Here is a 16,616-nt window from a genome sequence, read left to right as displayed (position 1 = left end):
CAGTGGAAAGAGACACCAACACCAACTGGATTGTGAAAATAGACTAGCTGTGCCAGCTAGAAGGGAAGTCTTTAAATGAATCTGTACACCCAACTCTGCGAGAAAAATCCCAGTGGTTTTAGGAGCCTTCCATCTTGTGCAGACTAGAAGCACACCGCACTGACAGTGGATTGGGTGTATTGCTTTGATAAAAAAAATGGTCAGAAAATAAACTGAGGGATAGGAATACCAAAGAATACCTTAAAATAGACCATTCAGCTAATACCTACGGATGCTCAGGGCAGCATTCTGCAGCTCTTCACCTGTCTGACTTCAACTAGTATTTTTGTTCATTTGAGGATAACAGGATGGGGGGAATTTCATCCTAAAAAGACTCACTGGCAAGGCTTGATTTGGGAGGAAGGGGACATATTAAAGTCCTTTCTGTTGATTGGGACCCCAAAGCTTTTGTCTTTCAAATTTGACACGTACAAATATAACCTCATTATTAACATTTGAGAGTCATAAACATAAATATCTTGACTGACCCCTACAAAGCTTACCACAGCGCGCACACAGAAAAAAATATTAAGACGCCTTCACACCTCCTCCTTCCTGTTTGATCCTTGAAGTTTGGATACTATATGTTGAAAGTTTCCTTCTCCATGAATAATCATCATTTTGTATCAGCACAACTTGCATGACAAGATTTAATAAATTGTTAATTCAGTGGAATATGAAACATATTGTTGGGTATGATTGAAGAGATCTTGAACCTACAAAGATAATCATTAGCTGAAAAGGAACACCAAAAAAACCCAAAAAGCTATAGCTCAATATATATATTTTTGTCTGTGTGAACGTGTCCGTATCAAGATTGCTTTCTCAGAAAAAATCAAAGTTAAGAAAAATATTTGAGGAGGACTGTTCATGCTTTGATGATTTAATTGATTTACTTTCAGAGTCAAGAGAGACAATCATAATGCTGATAAACTTTGATGGAATAAAGGCTTCTATGAGTCTAGTCTAGAACCAGTTCCAGCTGTGCAAGGCAGTCTGAGAACAGCCTAACAAAGGACACTTAAATGCTATGTGCATCTGGATAAGCTTGCTACAGGATTCTGCAAGCAATTTAAAAATCCCTGTTTCTGTATTTAGCAACAAGATTGCCAAACACATTCATGTTATAATAACCCAATTCCATACTTGCAATCCCTTCGATTCCAGCCTCATTAAGGACTCATTTAGATTTAGAAAGTTTTAATGTTTAATGCTAGGAAGCTTGTGGTCCTTATTCTCCCTGTAGACACCTGAAGTTTTGTACAGTTGCGCATGGTTGAATAAAAGGCATTCAGGGAAAATAATCTTGATCATAGTTTCACGTCTTCAAATCAGCCAAGTTATGAATGGTAACTATAGAAATTAAAACATTTGCAGAGAACTGGCCCCCAGCCTGAAATCAACAGTTTTTTAATCTACTTTGTCCTTCCATCTTGAATGTTTCCTGCCGAGAAACTGTTTATATCCAAAACGACAATATTTTAAGGTGACGTTGATCTTTAACGCTCCAACCTCGAACAACATTTTTCCTCAAACCTTGAATATAGGCCAAGTAGAACTTTCTGTACCACCTTGAAACCAACCACGATAAACAATAGGCAGTGGGAACTCTTTTTTCCAGTTTTCCATGAAGCAAAACAAACATCTCGCTGGGGTTTTTTTCTCCTTTTCACAATATCCCCTTGAGCCACATAATGGCTTTTGAGTTGACTTTTATCAAGTATAGTTGACCCAATATATCACACAACTTTGGTTATGGGGTGCAGGGGGAGGATGGCAGGAAGATTCTTTGCTGTCCTTGCAGATTACCAGAGGAAATCTCCTTCGCAGGAAAGATGACAGTTAAGTTTTACTGGGAAATAACCCACCATTCTCCAAAAATAACAGCCATTCCAGTTGCAAGGGAATCAAACTTACAACAGCTACCAACATACAAATCATGTATAAAGGGATGATAGACTACTGCACCAGACTAGAATTTGGGGGTCTTTACACTCCTAATCCTGCTCAGATGGGTTTTTTTTCTATTAATGACCTTGCACCTTATTTGCATAGATGGTTTTACAGTGTATTCTGATCTTACACTCTCATATCAAGGTGAACAAGCTTTCTTCTTCACACACTTCTCCACACTCACCCAAGATTAAATCTCTGTTACAGAACAGGCTCCACCTTCCCTAAAACCAGTGCACTCCAAGTGCAAATTTAATTTTCTTCCTAGAGCATCCTTACTATTTGAGGCCTGTTGGGCACATCTACACCATAGTGCACTGTCGCCGTACAGTGCACTATGGTGGTACAGCAATCACATGCTAGTGTCTCCTATTGGCTTCTGTATATAACACTAAGTCTCATACAGATTCCAGAAGCCCGATTCTTAGGTCACTAGTTTAAATCCACATTTTCTCATAATTTAATCCCTAATTTTTGTAGGCAGCCCCAGAACCCAATGAGAAAGGAACAAAGATGTCTCTCTGTAACCAAATTTTAGGTAGACAAATTTGAGAAGACAAACCACCTCGCATTGCATTCTTTTGCTCTGCTGCTCCCTGTTGTGTGTCCAACTTCTTAATTACATGACTACATGGGATTTACATCTAACTCAGATGTTATAACCATGTTTGCTGGGCTTCTGAAGACTTCTGCATGCACAATAGTAGAACCTGTAAAAGCCATTTGTCCTGTAGGAAACTCAACTCTCCAGAGTGAATGATGTTGAACAGCAGCAAGTAAGGTCCCTTCCAGGCCCTAACATCTATTAAACTGATGTGTGGTGTTAAGGGTGTAAGGAGGCAGTACCTTTCACAGTCCTGCTGAACACTACAGGATAAAATAGGTAAAATAAAAATGATATAAAAAGATCCTTTATCTCCATTAAATGTGATAACGGTTTACAGTGGCTGATAAGAATGGTTGATTATCTGTAAAAGGCCTGTCACAGATCTAAAACAATGAAACCAGGGTTTTAACCTCACTTGCAGGAATGAAGTTATCAGCAATCTTCCAGGATGTTTACTGTAATCCCAATCTTCCTACTTTAGAGCTTAGTGGGAAGGGGTTTAAATCATTGCAGATATTTCTAACATTTTAGTCATACTATGTCATCTACTGAACAAAAGCATTACTAGTTTCATTAACACCATCAGAATGGAACAACACCGACTAAACGCAGACCCTCAAAAAAACTGGAATATCTTTTTTTTCAACTAGGATTCTTCACCCTCACGTATCGATGTTTTGAAATTCCTCCTACTAACAGCATCTTCGCCTTGACTTTTAGAAAAATAAGTGTCCGGATGAACAGAGGCAGTTGACATGGACCTGGAATATTCATACCTATGAGAAAGTTTTAGTACTTTATCAAACAGTCTTAAGAGAGACCAGGGTAGTAAGAAAAATAAGACTACTTGTTTTCTCAGGCTCTTGCATAATACAACGGTTAGATAGCTGGTAGGTCTTTTCACTTACTGTGCCCCTTCTGGGTGAAGGATTCATTTTCATTCCCATCAGATGAGGTCTTTTCAGCTCTCTCTCAGTTATGTCCCACTTCACCTACCCAGCAAATATTGGATGGAGGAACCGGTTTGTTTTGGAAAGACTAAAGGTGGCAAGTCACTGTACAGCCGTGCTATTTCAGTTAGCTTGTCTAGACAGTTTTTTGTTATTTAGTAACCTCTATCATAGTGGTCATTATTTTAAGAAAAGAAAGCTTATTTACCTAGGTTGAAGGAATTTTTGCTATGCCATGTTTATGTAATATTGTTCTCTAAAATGGATGTGAAGCAGCAGAGATAATTAAAAGAGCTGATTTGCCACAGGGCTCTAACTGTGAATGAGTGCATTGGGGGGAAAAATAAAGTTACTGCAGCTCAAATATAATCCTTAGGGAATGTTTCTATTTGCATTCAGACCCGGCTAAATGGAATGTCACCATACATCTAAAGGGGTAAGCCGATTTGTTAGTGCCTTAACCATTTTATTTTAAAAGGCTCTTGCAGCCAAATTTGATGTTTGGACAAATAAGTCTAAAGCATATTAAACCCCTTCATGAGGAAAAGTTAAGAGTTCTTGGCATCAAGCCCAAATTCACTAGCAAATCCAACAGTCACTGGTAAGGGGTTAAGCACAATGTGGTTCTTAACTGGCTGAACTACACAGCAGGATATTCCACATTAATTCTTACACACATCACAGCACCAATTTACTGCTATTGAAAACAGCTTATGCTTTAAGTACATACATTACAGGACTATACAGACTGTGCTTTTTTTGTGCAGCGGTGGTGGAGCAGAGCAATCAACTAGATTAATATGTTAACCTGTTAGAGCACAGTCAGTAGTGTGACCCTCAATCCCATTTGAAAACCTATTAGAGGGCCATGCTACCTCAATGTTCACTTTGGTTGATAAGGCTCTGGAAACTTATTTGTCAAGGACTTCTAAAGCTTCCTGGGGAAAAAAAAAGTTCTGTAAGATGAATGTCTCATTATTGCGTTTAAATGTAGACCTATTTTTTTTCAGAGAAAAAAAAAAAAAGTCTGAGACCATTTACCTGATGAATAATGTTTTACATTTCCACTCTCCTGACTCTCTCTCAGCCTGCGCTCAGGATAGAAAAACAAATACAACTGAAAGGAACCTCGCAAACTTTTGTGCTATGCATGTAGTTGACTGCATGTGGGTATAACCTTGGCTTGGTATTTTCGTCCACTGTAACTGCACTCTACAACATTAAAATGAAAAACACGAGGCTGAGATACTACAAGCTTATTTGGATACACAACTGTCTCTACTTGAATCCAAGACAACTCTGCTCTGAATTTAAGAGGACTCCCCAATAAGATTTTATATACGGAACTTATAAATGTTATAATTTTCCATGTATAGAATCTAATTATTGGAGAGTCATCTTTCCTTGCAGCAGGCAAAGCAGTGGTAAGGGACAGGGGACGGTTAGTAGAGGGAAGCAGGAGGTCAAGCCACTTGATCCATGCTTCTTGCTCCCACACACAACTTGCCTCTTGTCTTTCCCCCCACCACCTCTGCCCCCCAGCCTACCCCCTCCCCTTTACCTTTGCTCCAATGCTGCAGGCTCCGTCTCTGCCCCGGCCTGGGGTGTGGAGTACGTGCTTGCTCTGGCCCCAGCCAGGCCCAGAAGCAGTGGTGGTGGGCGGCAGCTCCAGCCAAGCCCCAGAACTAGGGCTGGCGCTGCCATTGCTAATGCTACCAGGCTGGTCTGGGGGTTTGCTCTGTGCTCCAGGCTGGAGTGTGGAGACAGCTTGCAGCACCGGAGCAAGGGTTGAGCGTGGGGGGCAGAGGCTGCACTGGGGGAAACAGCAGGAGCAGAGGTGGTGGGGAGGTAGCAGCAGCTGCCTCTCCCCCCCACCCCTGTACTCCACTGCAACAAGGGGCTTTTTCCCCACCTCCTGTTAAATTGCTGAGGGGGGAGTCGATCTAGTGTTGGAATAAATCCAGTACGTTATTTGAAGGGCATTTCAAACACAGTTGAGCATTACTTTAAGCATGTTATTTTTAGCCAAGCTTGAAAGTCTTTATACTTCATAACATTTCTCCATTTGTCTCCTGGACATCACATGGGATCTGAACGTTTCAGGAAATGCTCCAGACAGACATTGTCAGAGAGAATCCTACTGGTTTTGTGGAAATCAGAACAGGGAGAGAGGAGGAAGGATAAGGGGGAGGGGCGGGGAGAGGTGCAGAACTGGAAGTTCATCAACTGCGGTGGACAGCCAGTTTCAGGCATCTCTGCAGATCCAAAAACTAGTTAATGTTGCCATTCTAAAATAAAGGCAGGTAGAGGGCAAAGGGAAGGAGGAATGGATGCAGACATACATATGCCCCCCAATGCTGGACACAGAGAACCCCTGACAGAAAAAGGGATAATGGAGGCAAAGAGGAAAGCCAGGTAGAGGGAAAAGGAACGTGGCACAAGACCCCTAACGTGAGGGAGAATGGGGACAAAACCTCGGGTGGAGGGGCAAGGACAATTGAGTGGGGTTGCAGAGTCCCTGAAAGAGGAAGTGATGGGAAGGTTGCAAACATGGAGCCTGGGGAAATGCAGGGAGTCTATGGCATGTGCCATAAGCTAAAGTCTCCAAGGAATACGTGCCAGTTATACGCAATGTGTAATTTTTTTTAAGGTAGCAGTTTGAAGCACAAAACAATGTGAAGGAAATCTATGTATGGTCCCACTGTTTTTTGTAATGATGTCATGTATTGTGCATATACAGTGAGGGTCTAACAACAGCAATACAATCTATTATACTATCTGGGACCACAGTTACAGCTGATACATTTCAAGTACTAAAGAAGTTTGGACTTTTAGTCCTAAATTCTCACCTTTAACAGAGCCTTTGGTATTCTACTCTGAAACAGCCTATATTTTTTTTTCCACTTTCAACATTTGTTATAATTAGGGATGCACTGATAGAGATTTTGGGGACCAATACCGATAGCAGATTTTTAAGGAGGCATCAGTCAATACCGATCCGATTTCCATTACACAGCCAGCAACTTGAAGAGCTGCGTCCAGCTGGTAAGTCTGTTGCGGTGAAAGGGGAGGGGGAAGGGAAGGGGCAGATTAAGGCCCCAGCAGTGAGGGAGGAGTTGGGCTGGGGCAGGCGCTGCCCAGGCAGGGCGGGCCATGGGGCAGAGCTGCAGGGGCCTTGATCTGCCCACCCGCCCACCACTCTTTCTTCTACAACACTTACCAGCTGCACACAGCTCTCCAAGCTGCTGGGCTGTGCTCCTTGCCGCCTACGTGCTGTGATGTGGCCACGCACATGCATGGGTATTTATCACCCAAATTAATCGGCCACATTAGGCCAATTTCTGATACAGTTAATATTCTTTATATCGGTACCGATTTGGTATCAGACTGATGTTATCAGTGCACCTCTAGTTTTAATATTGAGCAACAATACATGTTGGCTAAAGCATATTACAAGGAGCCAAGAATTCTACATTCTAATCCTGGCTCCAACACAAATAAACCAACCTGTGTCTTAGTTTTCCTATGCCTGAAGTAGAGATAGCTGCCTCAGAGGTGATATAAAAAAAACAAACAACACCCCCAAAAAACCCAGTTTACTAATTAATGAATTTACTGCATAATATTAAACCAGTGCTTCTGAACCTTTTTAGACTCAAAGTACCTCCCAGTAGACTTATTTGTTAACACTATAGATTCCTATTTGAAACATCTAGATTTATCTTGTGAATTAGGTTTGCACACCTAACAGTGCTAACATTGTATGGCACCCCACAGCACCCTTAGAAAGATTTCATAATGCCCCAGGATGCTGTAGGGGTGTAGGTTTTAGCCGTGTTGGTCTAAGGACATAGGCATTCCATCCAGGAAGAGCACACACCAACTGCTGCAGCTTCCTTAGCCTGACGAAGGGTTTTTGAACCCGAAAGCTTGCTTAATAAATATTCTCCAACCATTTGGGTTGGTCTAATAAAAGATATCAAACTCACCCAAGGAACCTTGTCTGCCAGGATGCTGTAGCATTCAGGTTACATATCACTGCATTAAACACAGAATTACACTAGAGACATAACCAAAAGTATGCTGATAAAGGCTATACTAATAGATCATTTTGAATAATAAAAATAAACATGCAGGAGAAAAAAAATACGTTGCTTAATTTTATTCAGTAATAGCATTCTACTGCAATCTGGCAAGTAAATGAAATTGCTAGAACAAGATGAAGTATTAAAACAACTTTATTTGATGTGAAATACAAGTAAAAAATTTATTCTGGCTACATCTAAAATCCCATTAATTTCAAATTAAACTACATAAAAAAAATCTGTACAAAATATGGCAGAACATAGACAACAAAATCTTTACATGCTCAATATACAAGAAAAGAAATTAAAAAAAAAAAAATCACATGAATCCAAGCAAACATTGAAAGAAGAAAAAGCCTTTAAAATATACCCCCAAACACAGAAAAAATAAAAACCCCAGCAGCTTTAATACAAGAATTAAAAGCTTTATGCAGAACTGCATTAGATGATCTGAATATAGCTATCATCAGATACTTTTTCTATATCCTTATAATTTACTTTTAGATGCTTATCCCTTAAGTTATGTCTGATACTGTTGAGCATCAGACAGATAATTTAGTTACTTTGCTGCTCAATAAAGCTTTCACATGGCTAAAATCATCTAGGGCTTGGCTTGAGGGGCTTTACCCTGGAAAGCAGCTGAGATTGAACTAATTAATTTGAATTAATATCCAAATACTGCAGAAGCTATGCATGAGCATTACAACTCAACTTTTAGAATACCATTCCCAAAGCCATATTATAACCGACAGTACAGTACCAGAATGGCTGACTAAGGAAATGGTATCGGGATGGAAGTCTCCTTCAGGAGGTGCTTGTAACAACATACAAATAGTGCAGACCAGCAGTGCTTTCCTTTAGTACTTTTGGTTGTTCGGTATTTGGATGCATGAGACCTATAATCCTAAAACCATGCCTCACAGAACTATTACTTCCATGAAGTGAAAATACGAAGAGCTATATTCTGGTTGTTTATCAAATCTCAATATACTGAACACCTGATTGGAGCCCTCCCCTACCTTAAAAATAAAAAAAGAAACAACCCACCAACTTCTGTAACAAACACCCTCTCTTTAATAGATTTCCCTGTGCTATTCAGACTTGCTAGGCAGAGACACCAATTCCTGGATCCATTTTTCTTCTACTCACCCAACTGAGCTCCCTCTATAAATATACACAAGATAAATTTATCCTTAGCTTTTTAACACACACATACTTTAAAAAAAAGATCAGTTGAATGGCAGTATTATAAACTTATTAACATCAATATCGGCACAGAAACATGTAGAAGAGCCCCGAATTATCAAGAACTGTTACAGAAACCTACTTCATAAGTACTGAAGTTCTGTTCCAACTAATCCGGAAGCCTGAAACTACAGGATCCAAATAGCAGTGCCTATTACCTCTTATTATCAGGAAGGTATGTTTTTTAGTTGGAGGGTTGCTATTTTTTTAAGGTGATCTTTTGTCTACCTAAGAGACAACGAATGGAGTCCATGCCTGTTCCAAAATATATAGGAAGACAACAAGACAAGGCATTACAGTTATAAACACCATGAACCCTGAAGGTATGGGGGACATCTGCAGGACATTCTGCCCATTAGGTCCTTTGGCTATTTCACAAAGCCAAAGTGCATCTTCATGGAATGAAGGCAGAAGATAAACCAAAGCCAGACTGAACTGCAGCAGGGCAGCAAAAGAGGTCTTAAAAACCATTGACTGGTGATGGTCTAACAAGTGACAATACCAGCAGGTAACCCACTGGTTCATACTTTTGAACAAGAAAGAACAGAAAACCATATACTGTGTCTCTGGTGCTCGATGAAGCAGTATACATAATTCATGTAGACCTCTGGGGATCTAATCTCATATCAATCACTGTGTGACCTTGGACAAGTCTCAATCTCATGTCTCAGTTTTCACATCTATAAAGGGGAAGAGTCAGTTATCTCACAGGTGACTACTGAGGATCATTTCTCAACATGCATTAGAAAGCCATTTAGCACATCTAAAAATCCTCTCTCAATTACAATACATCAATACAAGAACAATATTTAATAAAAAAAAGTAGTCAAAACAGAGGAACGGGTTATTTGAGAATTTAGATGACAATACTTTACAGCCAATACCTACAGCAATATTTTCCATGTCCCCGAACAATTTCCCAGATATTTCTAAATGTTTTGAGGTTGACACTGTTGTGCTGTTCAGTGGAGGCCAAACTGGCTGAGAGTTAGCTGTGCCTTAACCCCACCACGTCACCCAGACTAGTTATAAGAAAGTTCTTAAGAAATTTCAGAAGAAAACAAGTTTGACTAAGTAGACCAGGTCTTAACTGAGCACTAAAATAAATACTACCTGTATAAAATTGAACAAATAAATAAAACACTGAAAATGAATTACAAATGCTCAATGTTAAGTCTCAAACTGAATAAAAGTTTTATGTGATTATGTTGTCTACTTATGAACAGCATATCCTACAAGGACATATGCAGTTGTGCTCTAAAAGTTTATTGACATACCTAAAGTTAAGGAGTCCCAACTTTATTCCAAACAAAATCCCATGTGCCATCAAGGTAGGCCATAACAAATGTTAATTATATTTATACCATATTAAGGCTATAACAAATATGCAATGCAGGAAATGAACCCCTACGGCCAAGCTTGTGTCCTGAACTTAAGTACATTGTCATGAATAATAATAATAAAAAAAAGGAACAAGACAAGGACGGAGCATCAACCTTGATTTTGAATCTTTTGGAGGTGTTTCAAAACAGAAGTAGCCTGTTCCCTTTCCGGATTAAAAGCCCACAGACTACCACAAAAGAAAATATTTGACAGCTAGGGAGAGCTTATGTAAGTCTCTCAGAAAAAATAAAAGTTGCAGCTACAAAGTAGTGTTTTTTTGTTTTTAAATCAAGTTGTTATTCTATCAGGTTTATAAAAATTCTGTTAGTGTTTATAAAAGGCACATTGTATGTTGATTCAACAGTTAAGTAATGTTATTTGTTTTAAGGCATTTCACCTAAAATTTATAGCTAAAGTGTTTCAAGATGGTGACCACACAAGAAATCTTTTCAGAACATATAATTTTTTCATCTCATGTATTTAGGGTACTTGTTTTATCAATCATTATGCACCCATATTAAACTTAAAATTAAAAGAAGGAATGAAGTGAGAGACGTTCCTGGGACAATTTGAAAGCCATTTGTAAAGGCCTTATGGACCACCAGTTTGGGAACCAGTACACTGAGACACTACTACAATTATGTGTGTTCTTACCATTAAGACAAGAGAGAAATAAGTGCATCCACAAATTTGCTCCTATCTTCAGTTTTCAGTTCAATTACTAAAAAAATTAAAGCTCTTATTAGTACAGCAGACAAGTTCCAGATGCAATAAATCTCACACACTACAAATATTATTTAACAATTCCAATCAAATTTAAAGAGAGAACTAAAAGATCTGGGCAACATTGAAATATCTGACTGTACCTTAAAGCAAAATTTAAGGAATATCAGGAGTTTCAGGCTCTCACTATTTAATACAACCACCATTTTTAAATCAGTGTATGGATGAAACATACTCTAGTTTTTCTCCATACACTACCTAACATAACTAGGTCATAATTTTCAGTCTGAAAAACATACAAAGACTGGGAAAGTTTAGGTTTCAAAACAAGTTCTTTGAATAAAAGGATCTTAAATCCCTGTCCTTTTGTATGACTTTCATCTCACACTTGAATAAACCAAATAATCGTAAAGACGCTGATGCACGTAAGTCTACAGAAAACTTGCACATAATTATAATTGGTTATTGTAAATCCAGAAGCTTTGGTAGAAAAAAAAACTACTCTTCCAATTAAAAGTATTTCTCTCTAAAATTAAGAGGTTTACAAAATTCCAGCTAGTAGTTTTTTTACTTTTAAGTAAAGATGCAAGATGTCAAATGAAAAACAAAAATGGTCACAGTGCTATATTCTGGATTGTGTATTACATTACAGAAAATGTGCTGCACAGAACACTTGCACACTACCCTGTCCACCAGGGCTAGCATTCAGAGCACATGTTAATAAAACTACTCATATTAACATTCATTTTGTAAAATGGTCAAGATATCTTAGGGATTTGTAGCTAACACAGTGAGAATAGTGACCCCTAAAGGAAATCCTGGTAAAATGCCACAAGTGAATACAAAAGGTAAAATGACTTACTAGACATGTCAAAATGGTTGTGTAAAGTCCTAGAATGTGTGCTCTCTGCAGCCTTCTCAAACGCTCTGCCAAAAAAGCTAAGAGAAAAAACCACACCCACTACACATTAGGAAATATATAGGTTGCTAAATTAACAGACACGGTTCTTGCCTATGTCCTTAGACCAACATAGCTACAACCAACACCATTAAATTAAAATAGCATTTATTAACTTCTCAAATGAGACATACAAGATAAAAATATCTTTTTTCCTTCACCAGCAACATGCCTGGTTCAAGAGATACAATCTCCTATAAGCATGCAGCCATAGTATACAGGCTCCAGTCAGCAAAAGCAACACTGCTTGCTTTATCCCCACGAAAACCCAGTGAGACTTTTCCTTTAAATTATAAAAACAATACGTGATTATAACTCTTGCTTATTCTAATGTGGATATTTTTCTTAAGTTTGTCAATGGCAAATGGCCTACTAAGCAAGCACCTGAAACACAGTTTACAGTCAGAAAAAAAATTAAGCCTTAAACAGCACAAAAATATTTGCTACTTCTAATCTTCATCATGATGATGACTGGTATTTATATATTATAAAAAGAATGTGTTGTTCAATGTAAGTGAACAAAAGAGTCAGAAAACAAATTTGTAACAACTAAGTAACACCTGACTGTGTCACCTTTCATTCAAAAAGTTAGATGCCTATAGCAAGCAATCTTTTAAGGATGTACAGTTAGTCATTAAACCATCATTAAGATAAACATATTTAGCATCAAACTAACAGTTCTAGCTCAAATATGCTTACATAGAAGCAGGTTAAGTCTACAAATGCTCTTGAGGGAAGAGACATAGCAAAAAAACTTACTTCTTTTTGTCAGAGCTTTCTGTCTCTGGAGGAATCCCCACCATGATCACTGTTCCCTGCTCAACATCCATGGGTGCTGCCACTATCAATGGCAGCAATTTACAGCGTTTATTTTTCGTCTAGAAGGCAGAAAGTCTTTCGGTTAGACCAGTGGTTCTCAAGCTTTTTAGACTCGAGGCACTCCTCACTGGACTCAAGGCATGCCTTGAAAAATTCCAGCTCTTAGTTTTCACTCTTTTTTGACTACAGAAAAATAATAGACCAGTTTTTCTGGTGCAAAGAACTCAGAAAGACCACAACAGGTTAGAATGTTTGTAACATGATGGATTCCTATTTGAAACCTCTGGGTTTATCTAATGAATCATGTTCGCATATCTAAGAGTGCTAAAGATGCATGGCACCCTTGAAAGGACCTTAAGGCACCCCAGGGTGCTACTGTCTCCTAGCTGAGAATCACTTGGTTAGAGAAAGCTAAGTGATGCAAGTGTGCCTCAGGCAATGCATAAGGTACAACTAAAAAGACATTTATTTAATCAACAGAGGGCAAGTTGTTTGTTTTAATAATTACTGTGATATCCTGCAGAGCATCAGAAGGGTCAAGATCTACAAAGAGCTATTTCCAGTTCAGCAGATCCCAAGATTGGGATCTTCTCAATGGCAGAATTTGTATACTGGTGCAAAGGCTATCTAAACAGCCCATTAGCTGAAAAAGTTCACTTGAAAAATTGAGTACTTTAATAATCCATTTAATAAATAATCCACAGAAGAATGGTAACTATGTACTCAGTCCAAAACTTAGCTAATTACAAGCTTGTAAACTTACAGAGCAAACAAACGACTTGAGTAAGTATTTACTGAGCAGACACAAAGATACTGGTCTGGAGAACAGCTTCACATCTGGAGTGCCCTTAAGTGGGGGAGAAAAAAAAAAGTGTTATTAACTAAGTTACACCTAAGGATATTGCTATCTCTGCTCTATTTCATCTTTAGAATGACCAGCAGTTTTAAAAGCTGCATGTCACTCTAGGAACATTTCCATTAAATGAGCCCCATTTGTTTTCATATAAAATGGGAAGATTAAGGAACCTTGCCTAAACTACACAAGGTAGGACTCTAAGGGCATGTCTACACGAGATACTTTACTGTGCAGTAAGCGTTCGCATCTACACATGCAGATGCTAACTGCACAGTAAATTGTTCTAATCATGAGTAAATTTACTACCTGCAAAGGCAAGTAGCAAATTTACTTTTTATTAGTTACTGCGTAGTAGTGCACATGTAGACACCTGACTAGGAGCAAATGTGCTCCTGGTCAGCCTAACAAAAGGGGGTGGGAGATTGCTCCCTGTCCTGGGGAGCTGCCTGCTGCCAGGGTGGGCTCCGCCACTGGAGTCCAGGCGGGGACTAAGTCCCCCTACCCTGGCAGCAGGGAGCTCCTGGCCCCCACTTCACGATTAGGGAACGGGGGCTGAGAAATCCTTATCTCCCAGCCCTGACCCTGAGATTACGAAGTGGGGGCTGGGAACTCCCTGCTGCTGGGGTCAGGGGGACATTGCTCCCTGCTCCTCGGATCTGGCTCCTGCTGAGGCAGGCTCCACCACCAGAGCCTGGGTGGGGACGATGCCTCAGCCCCGGCCAGGAGACAGCTGTCTCCTGGCCTGGTACTACCTGCCAGTGGGTAGCACCCAGGGGGAACCTAGAGCTTCCCCTGGCTGCTGCAGGGGCCTGGTGTAGGGCCACAGGCAATGGAAGCAGTCTGCTGCTGGAGCAGCAAGTTTGCTCCAACATTACTGCACAAGTAGATGCATGCCCGGGAGAGTTTACTCTAGAGTACTTTCCTCTAGAAACTGCTCCTGGATTACTTGCATGTGTAGATGCACCCTAGAAGGGTTAATCACCGTGCTGATTTGCATGTTAAACCAGAACCCCCCAAACTACCAATTTTTACGAAGGGGAACATTCAGGGGAAGATGTAGGCCAGCCAATGCAATACAGAAAACTACATTATTTCAGACTTTCTAGTCAAATGTTCTTAACAGCTTGCCACTTAGGAATCACAGTTTTACTAAACAAGAAGCCCAATATAGAACCAACAAAATTCTGACCTCCATGAGACAGCAATAGAGAAAAGGCCCTTGAGATATTACAAGATTGGTGCAGATACAGCTGGCCACAGTCTGCTGAATGGCACGTAACTGCTTTTTGGCTAGTTCCAGACCGTGGTGCAGCTTCTCCAGGTTACTCCTATGGTAGAGCAAAGGAAAGAAGAGAAATTATTTCATTAATAAATAACTAAATAAATACATAAATAAATCTCATGATAAACTGAGTTGCTTCGCGATACTATTCATAAAGGGATTAACTTTGATTCTGCTATTACAGTATTTTAAAGTCAAACTCAACCTTAATTACACAAACACAAAGGCTAACTACAGACATTCAGGAGGTTAAATCAGGTGCAAAATGGCCACCTGATTTAAACTTAGCTTGTCCCAGTGCCTACCTTACACTTACACACCCTGTCAGTGACCAGCAATCAGTCTAAACCTGTAACTGAACAGAAGTTCCATGCACACAAACCAGCTTAAAAATTGCAGAACCTAGTTTAAGATAAACCTGGATCTACACAGTATCAGACTCATTCAATTTAGGTCAAATCAGTGCATGGAACTTCTGTCCACTTCCCCTGCGCAGCCCCGGGGATGGGAAAACCCAGCCACTGGCCCCAATGCTGGGGCTGCTCTCTTCACTCTCCCCTTCCCCTGCACTGGTCTATTTTTTGCACCCTGGCCCCTTGCTCTCCCTCCCAGCCAGCACTCTCCACCCCCATCCCACAAGCTGCTCTGGGTGCAGCTGCTTTTATCAGTGTTTGCTGCTGCTAGAGCTGAGCAAATAAATCCTGGTGGGAGGAGAGATGTGGGTAGAGGTTCACTGGGGAGAACCCTGCCTCATTCATAGGATTTCATAGACATTAGGGATGGAAGGGACCTCGGAAGATCATTGAGTCCGGCCCCCCGCCCGAAGGCAGGAAGTCAGCTGGGGTCATAGGATCCCAGCAAGATAAGCATCCAATTTTTTCTTGAAGGTGCTCAATGTAGGTGCTTGAACCACCTCCAATGGCAGGCTATTCCAGACCTTGGGGGCTCGGACAGTAAAGAATTTCTTCCTTATGTCCAGCCTGAAACGGTCTTGCAGTAGTTTATAACCATTTGACCTAGTCATCCCTTGGGGCGCTCTGGTGAACAAACGTTCCCCCAGATCCTGGTGGTCACCCCTGATAAATTTATAGGTGGCCACCAGATCACCCCTGAGCCTGCGCTTTTCCAGGCTGAAGAGTCCCATACCTCTCAGCCTGTCGTCATAAGGTCTGTTTTCCTGACCTCTGATCATGTGTGGCTCTTCTCCGGACTCTCTCAAGCTTCTCCACATCCTTTTTTGAATTGTGGGGCCCAAAACTGGATGCCGTACTCCAGCTGCAGCCTCAGCAAGGCTGAGTATAAGGGGAGAATGACGTCCCGGGATTTGCTTGAGAAGCATCTATGGATGCAAGCCAGCGTTTTGGTCGCTTTACTAGCTGCAGCATCGCATTGAAGGCTCATGTTCATCTTGTGGTCATTGATGACCCCCAAGTCTCTTTGTTCCATAGTGCTAGCCAGCGTAGCAGTGCTGAGCCTGTAAGGATGCTGCAGGTTTTTCCTCCCAAGGTGAAGAACCTTGCATTTTTCAGTGTTAAACACCATCAGGTTCTCGTCCACCCATTTGCTGAGCCTGTCCAGGTAAGCCTGGATTGCCCCCGTCTTCTGGTGTGGATGCTTTGCCCCAAAGTTTGGTATCATTGGCGAACTTGGCCAGTCCACTTCTGACTCCAATGTCCACATCATTAATGAAGATGTTGAACAATATGGGTCCAAGGA

General features: G+C 40.5%; 1 protein-coding gene across 1 annotated transcript in view; it reads right to left on the bottom strand.

Moving 5' to 3' along the window:
• Window positions 1-8,010: 8,010 nt before the first annotated feature.
• CDC45 (cell division cycle 45) overlaps window positions 8,011-16,616 on the bottom strand; it is a 21,023-nt gene continuing 12,417 nt past the window's right edge. Inside the window, exons 14-19 of the mRNA XM_006021531.2 lie at window positions 14,808-14,946; window positions 13,526-13,609; window positions 12,703-12,821; window positions 11,848-11,924; window positions 10,917-10,983; window positions 8,011-9,559 (exon numbers count right to left, since the gene is read on the bottom strand). Coding sequence (XP_006021593.1) covers window positions 10,919-10,983; window positions 11,848-11,924; window positions 12,703-12,821; window positions 13,526-13,609; window positions 14,808-14,946 — 484 coding nt within the window. The 3' untranslated portion in view covers window positions 8,011-9,559; window positions 10,917-10,918. The remainder of the gene's footprint in view (window positions 9,560-10,916; window positions 10,984-11,847; window positions 11,925-12,702; window positions 12,822-13,525; window positions 13,610-14,807; window positions 14,947-16,616) is intronic.

This window comes from Alligator sinensis, unplaced genomic scaffold (genome assembly GCF_000455745.1).
Source record: "Alligator sinensis unplaced genomic scaffold, ASM45574v1 scaffold570_1, whole genome shotgun sequence".
NCBI classification, from domain to species: Eukaryota; Metazoa; Chordata; order Crocodylia; family Alligatoridae; genus Alligator; species Alligator sinensis.
The sequence above is the reverse complement of the archived record's forward strand: the minus strand, read 5'-3'. Positions and strand labels throughout refer to the sequence as shown.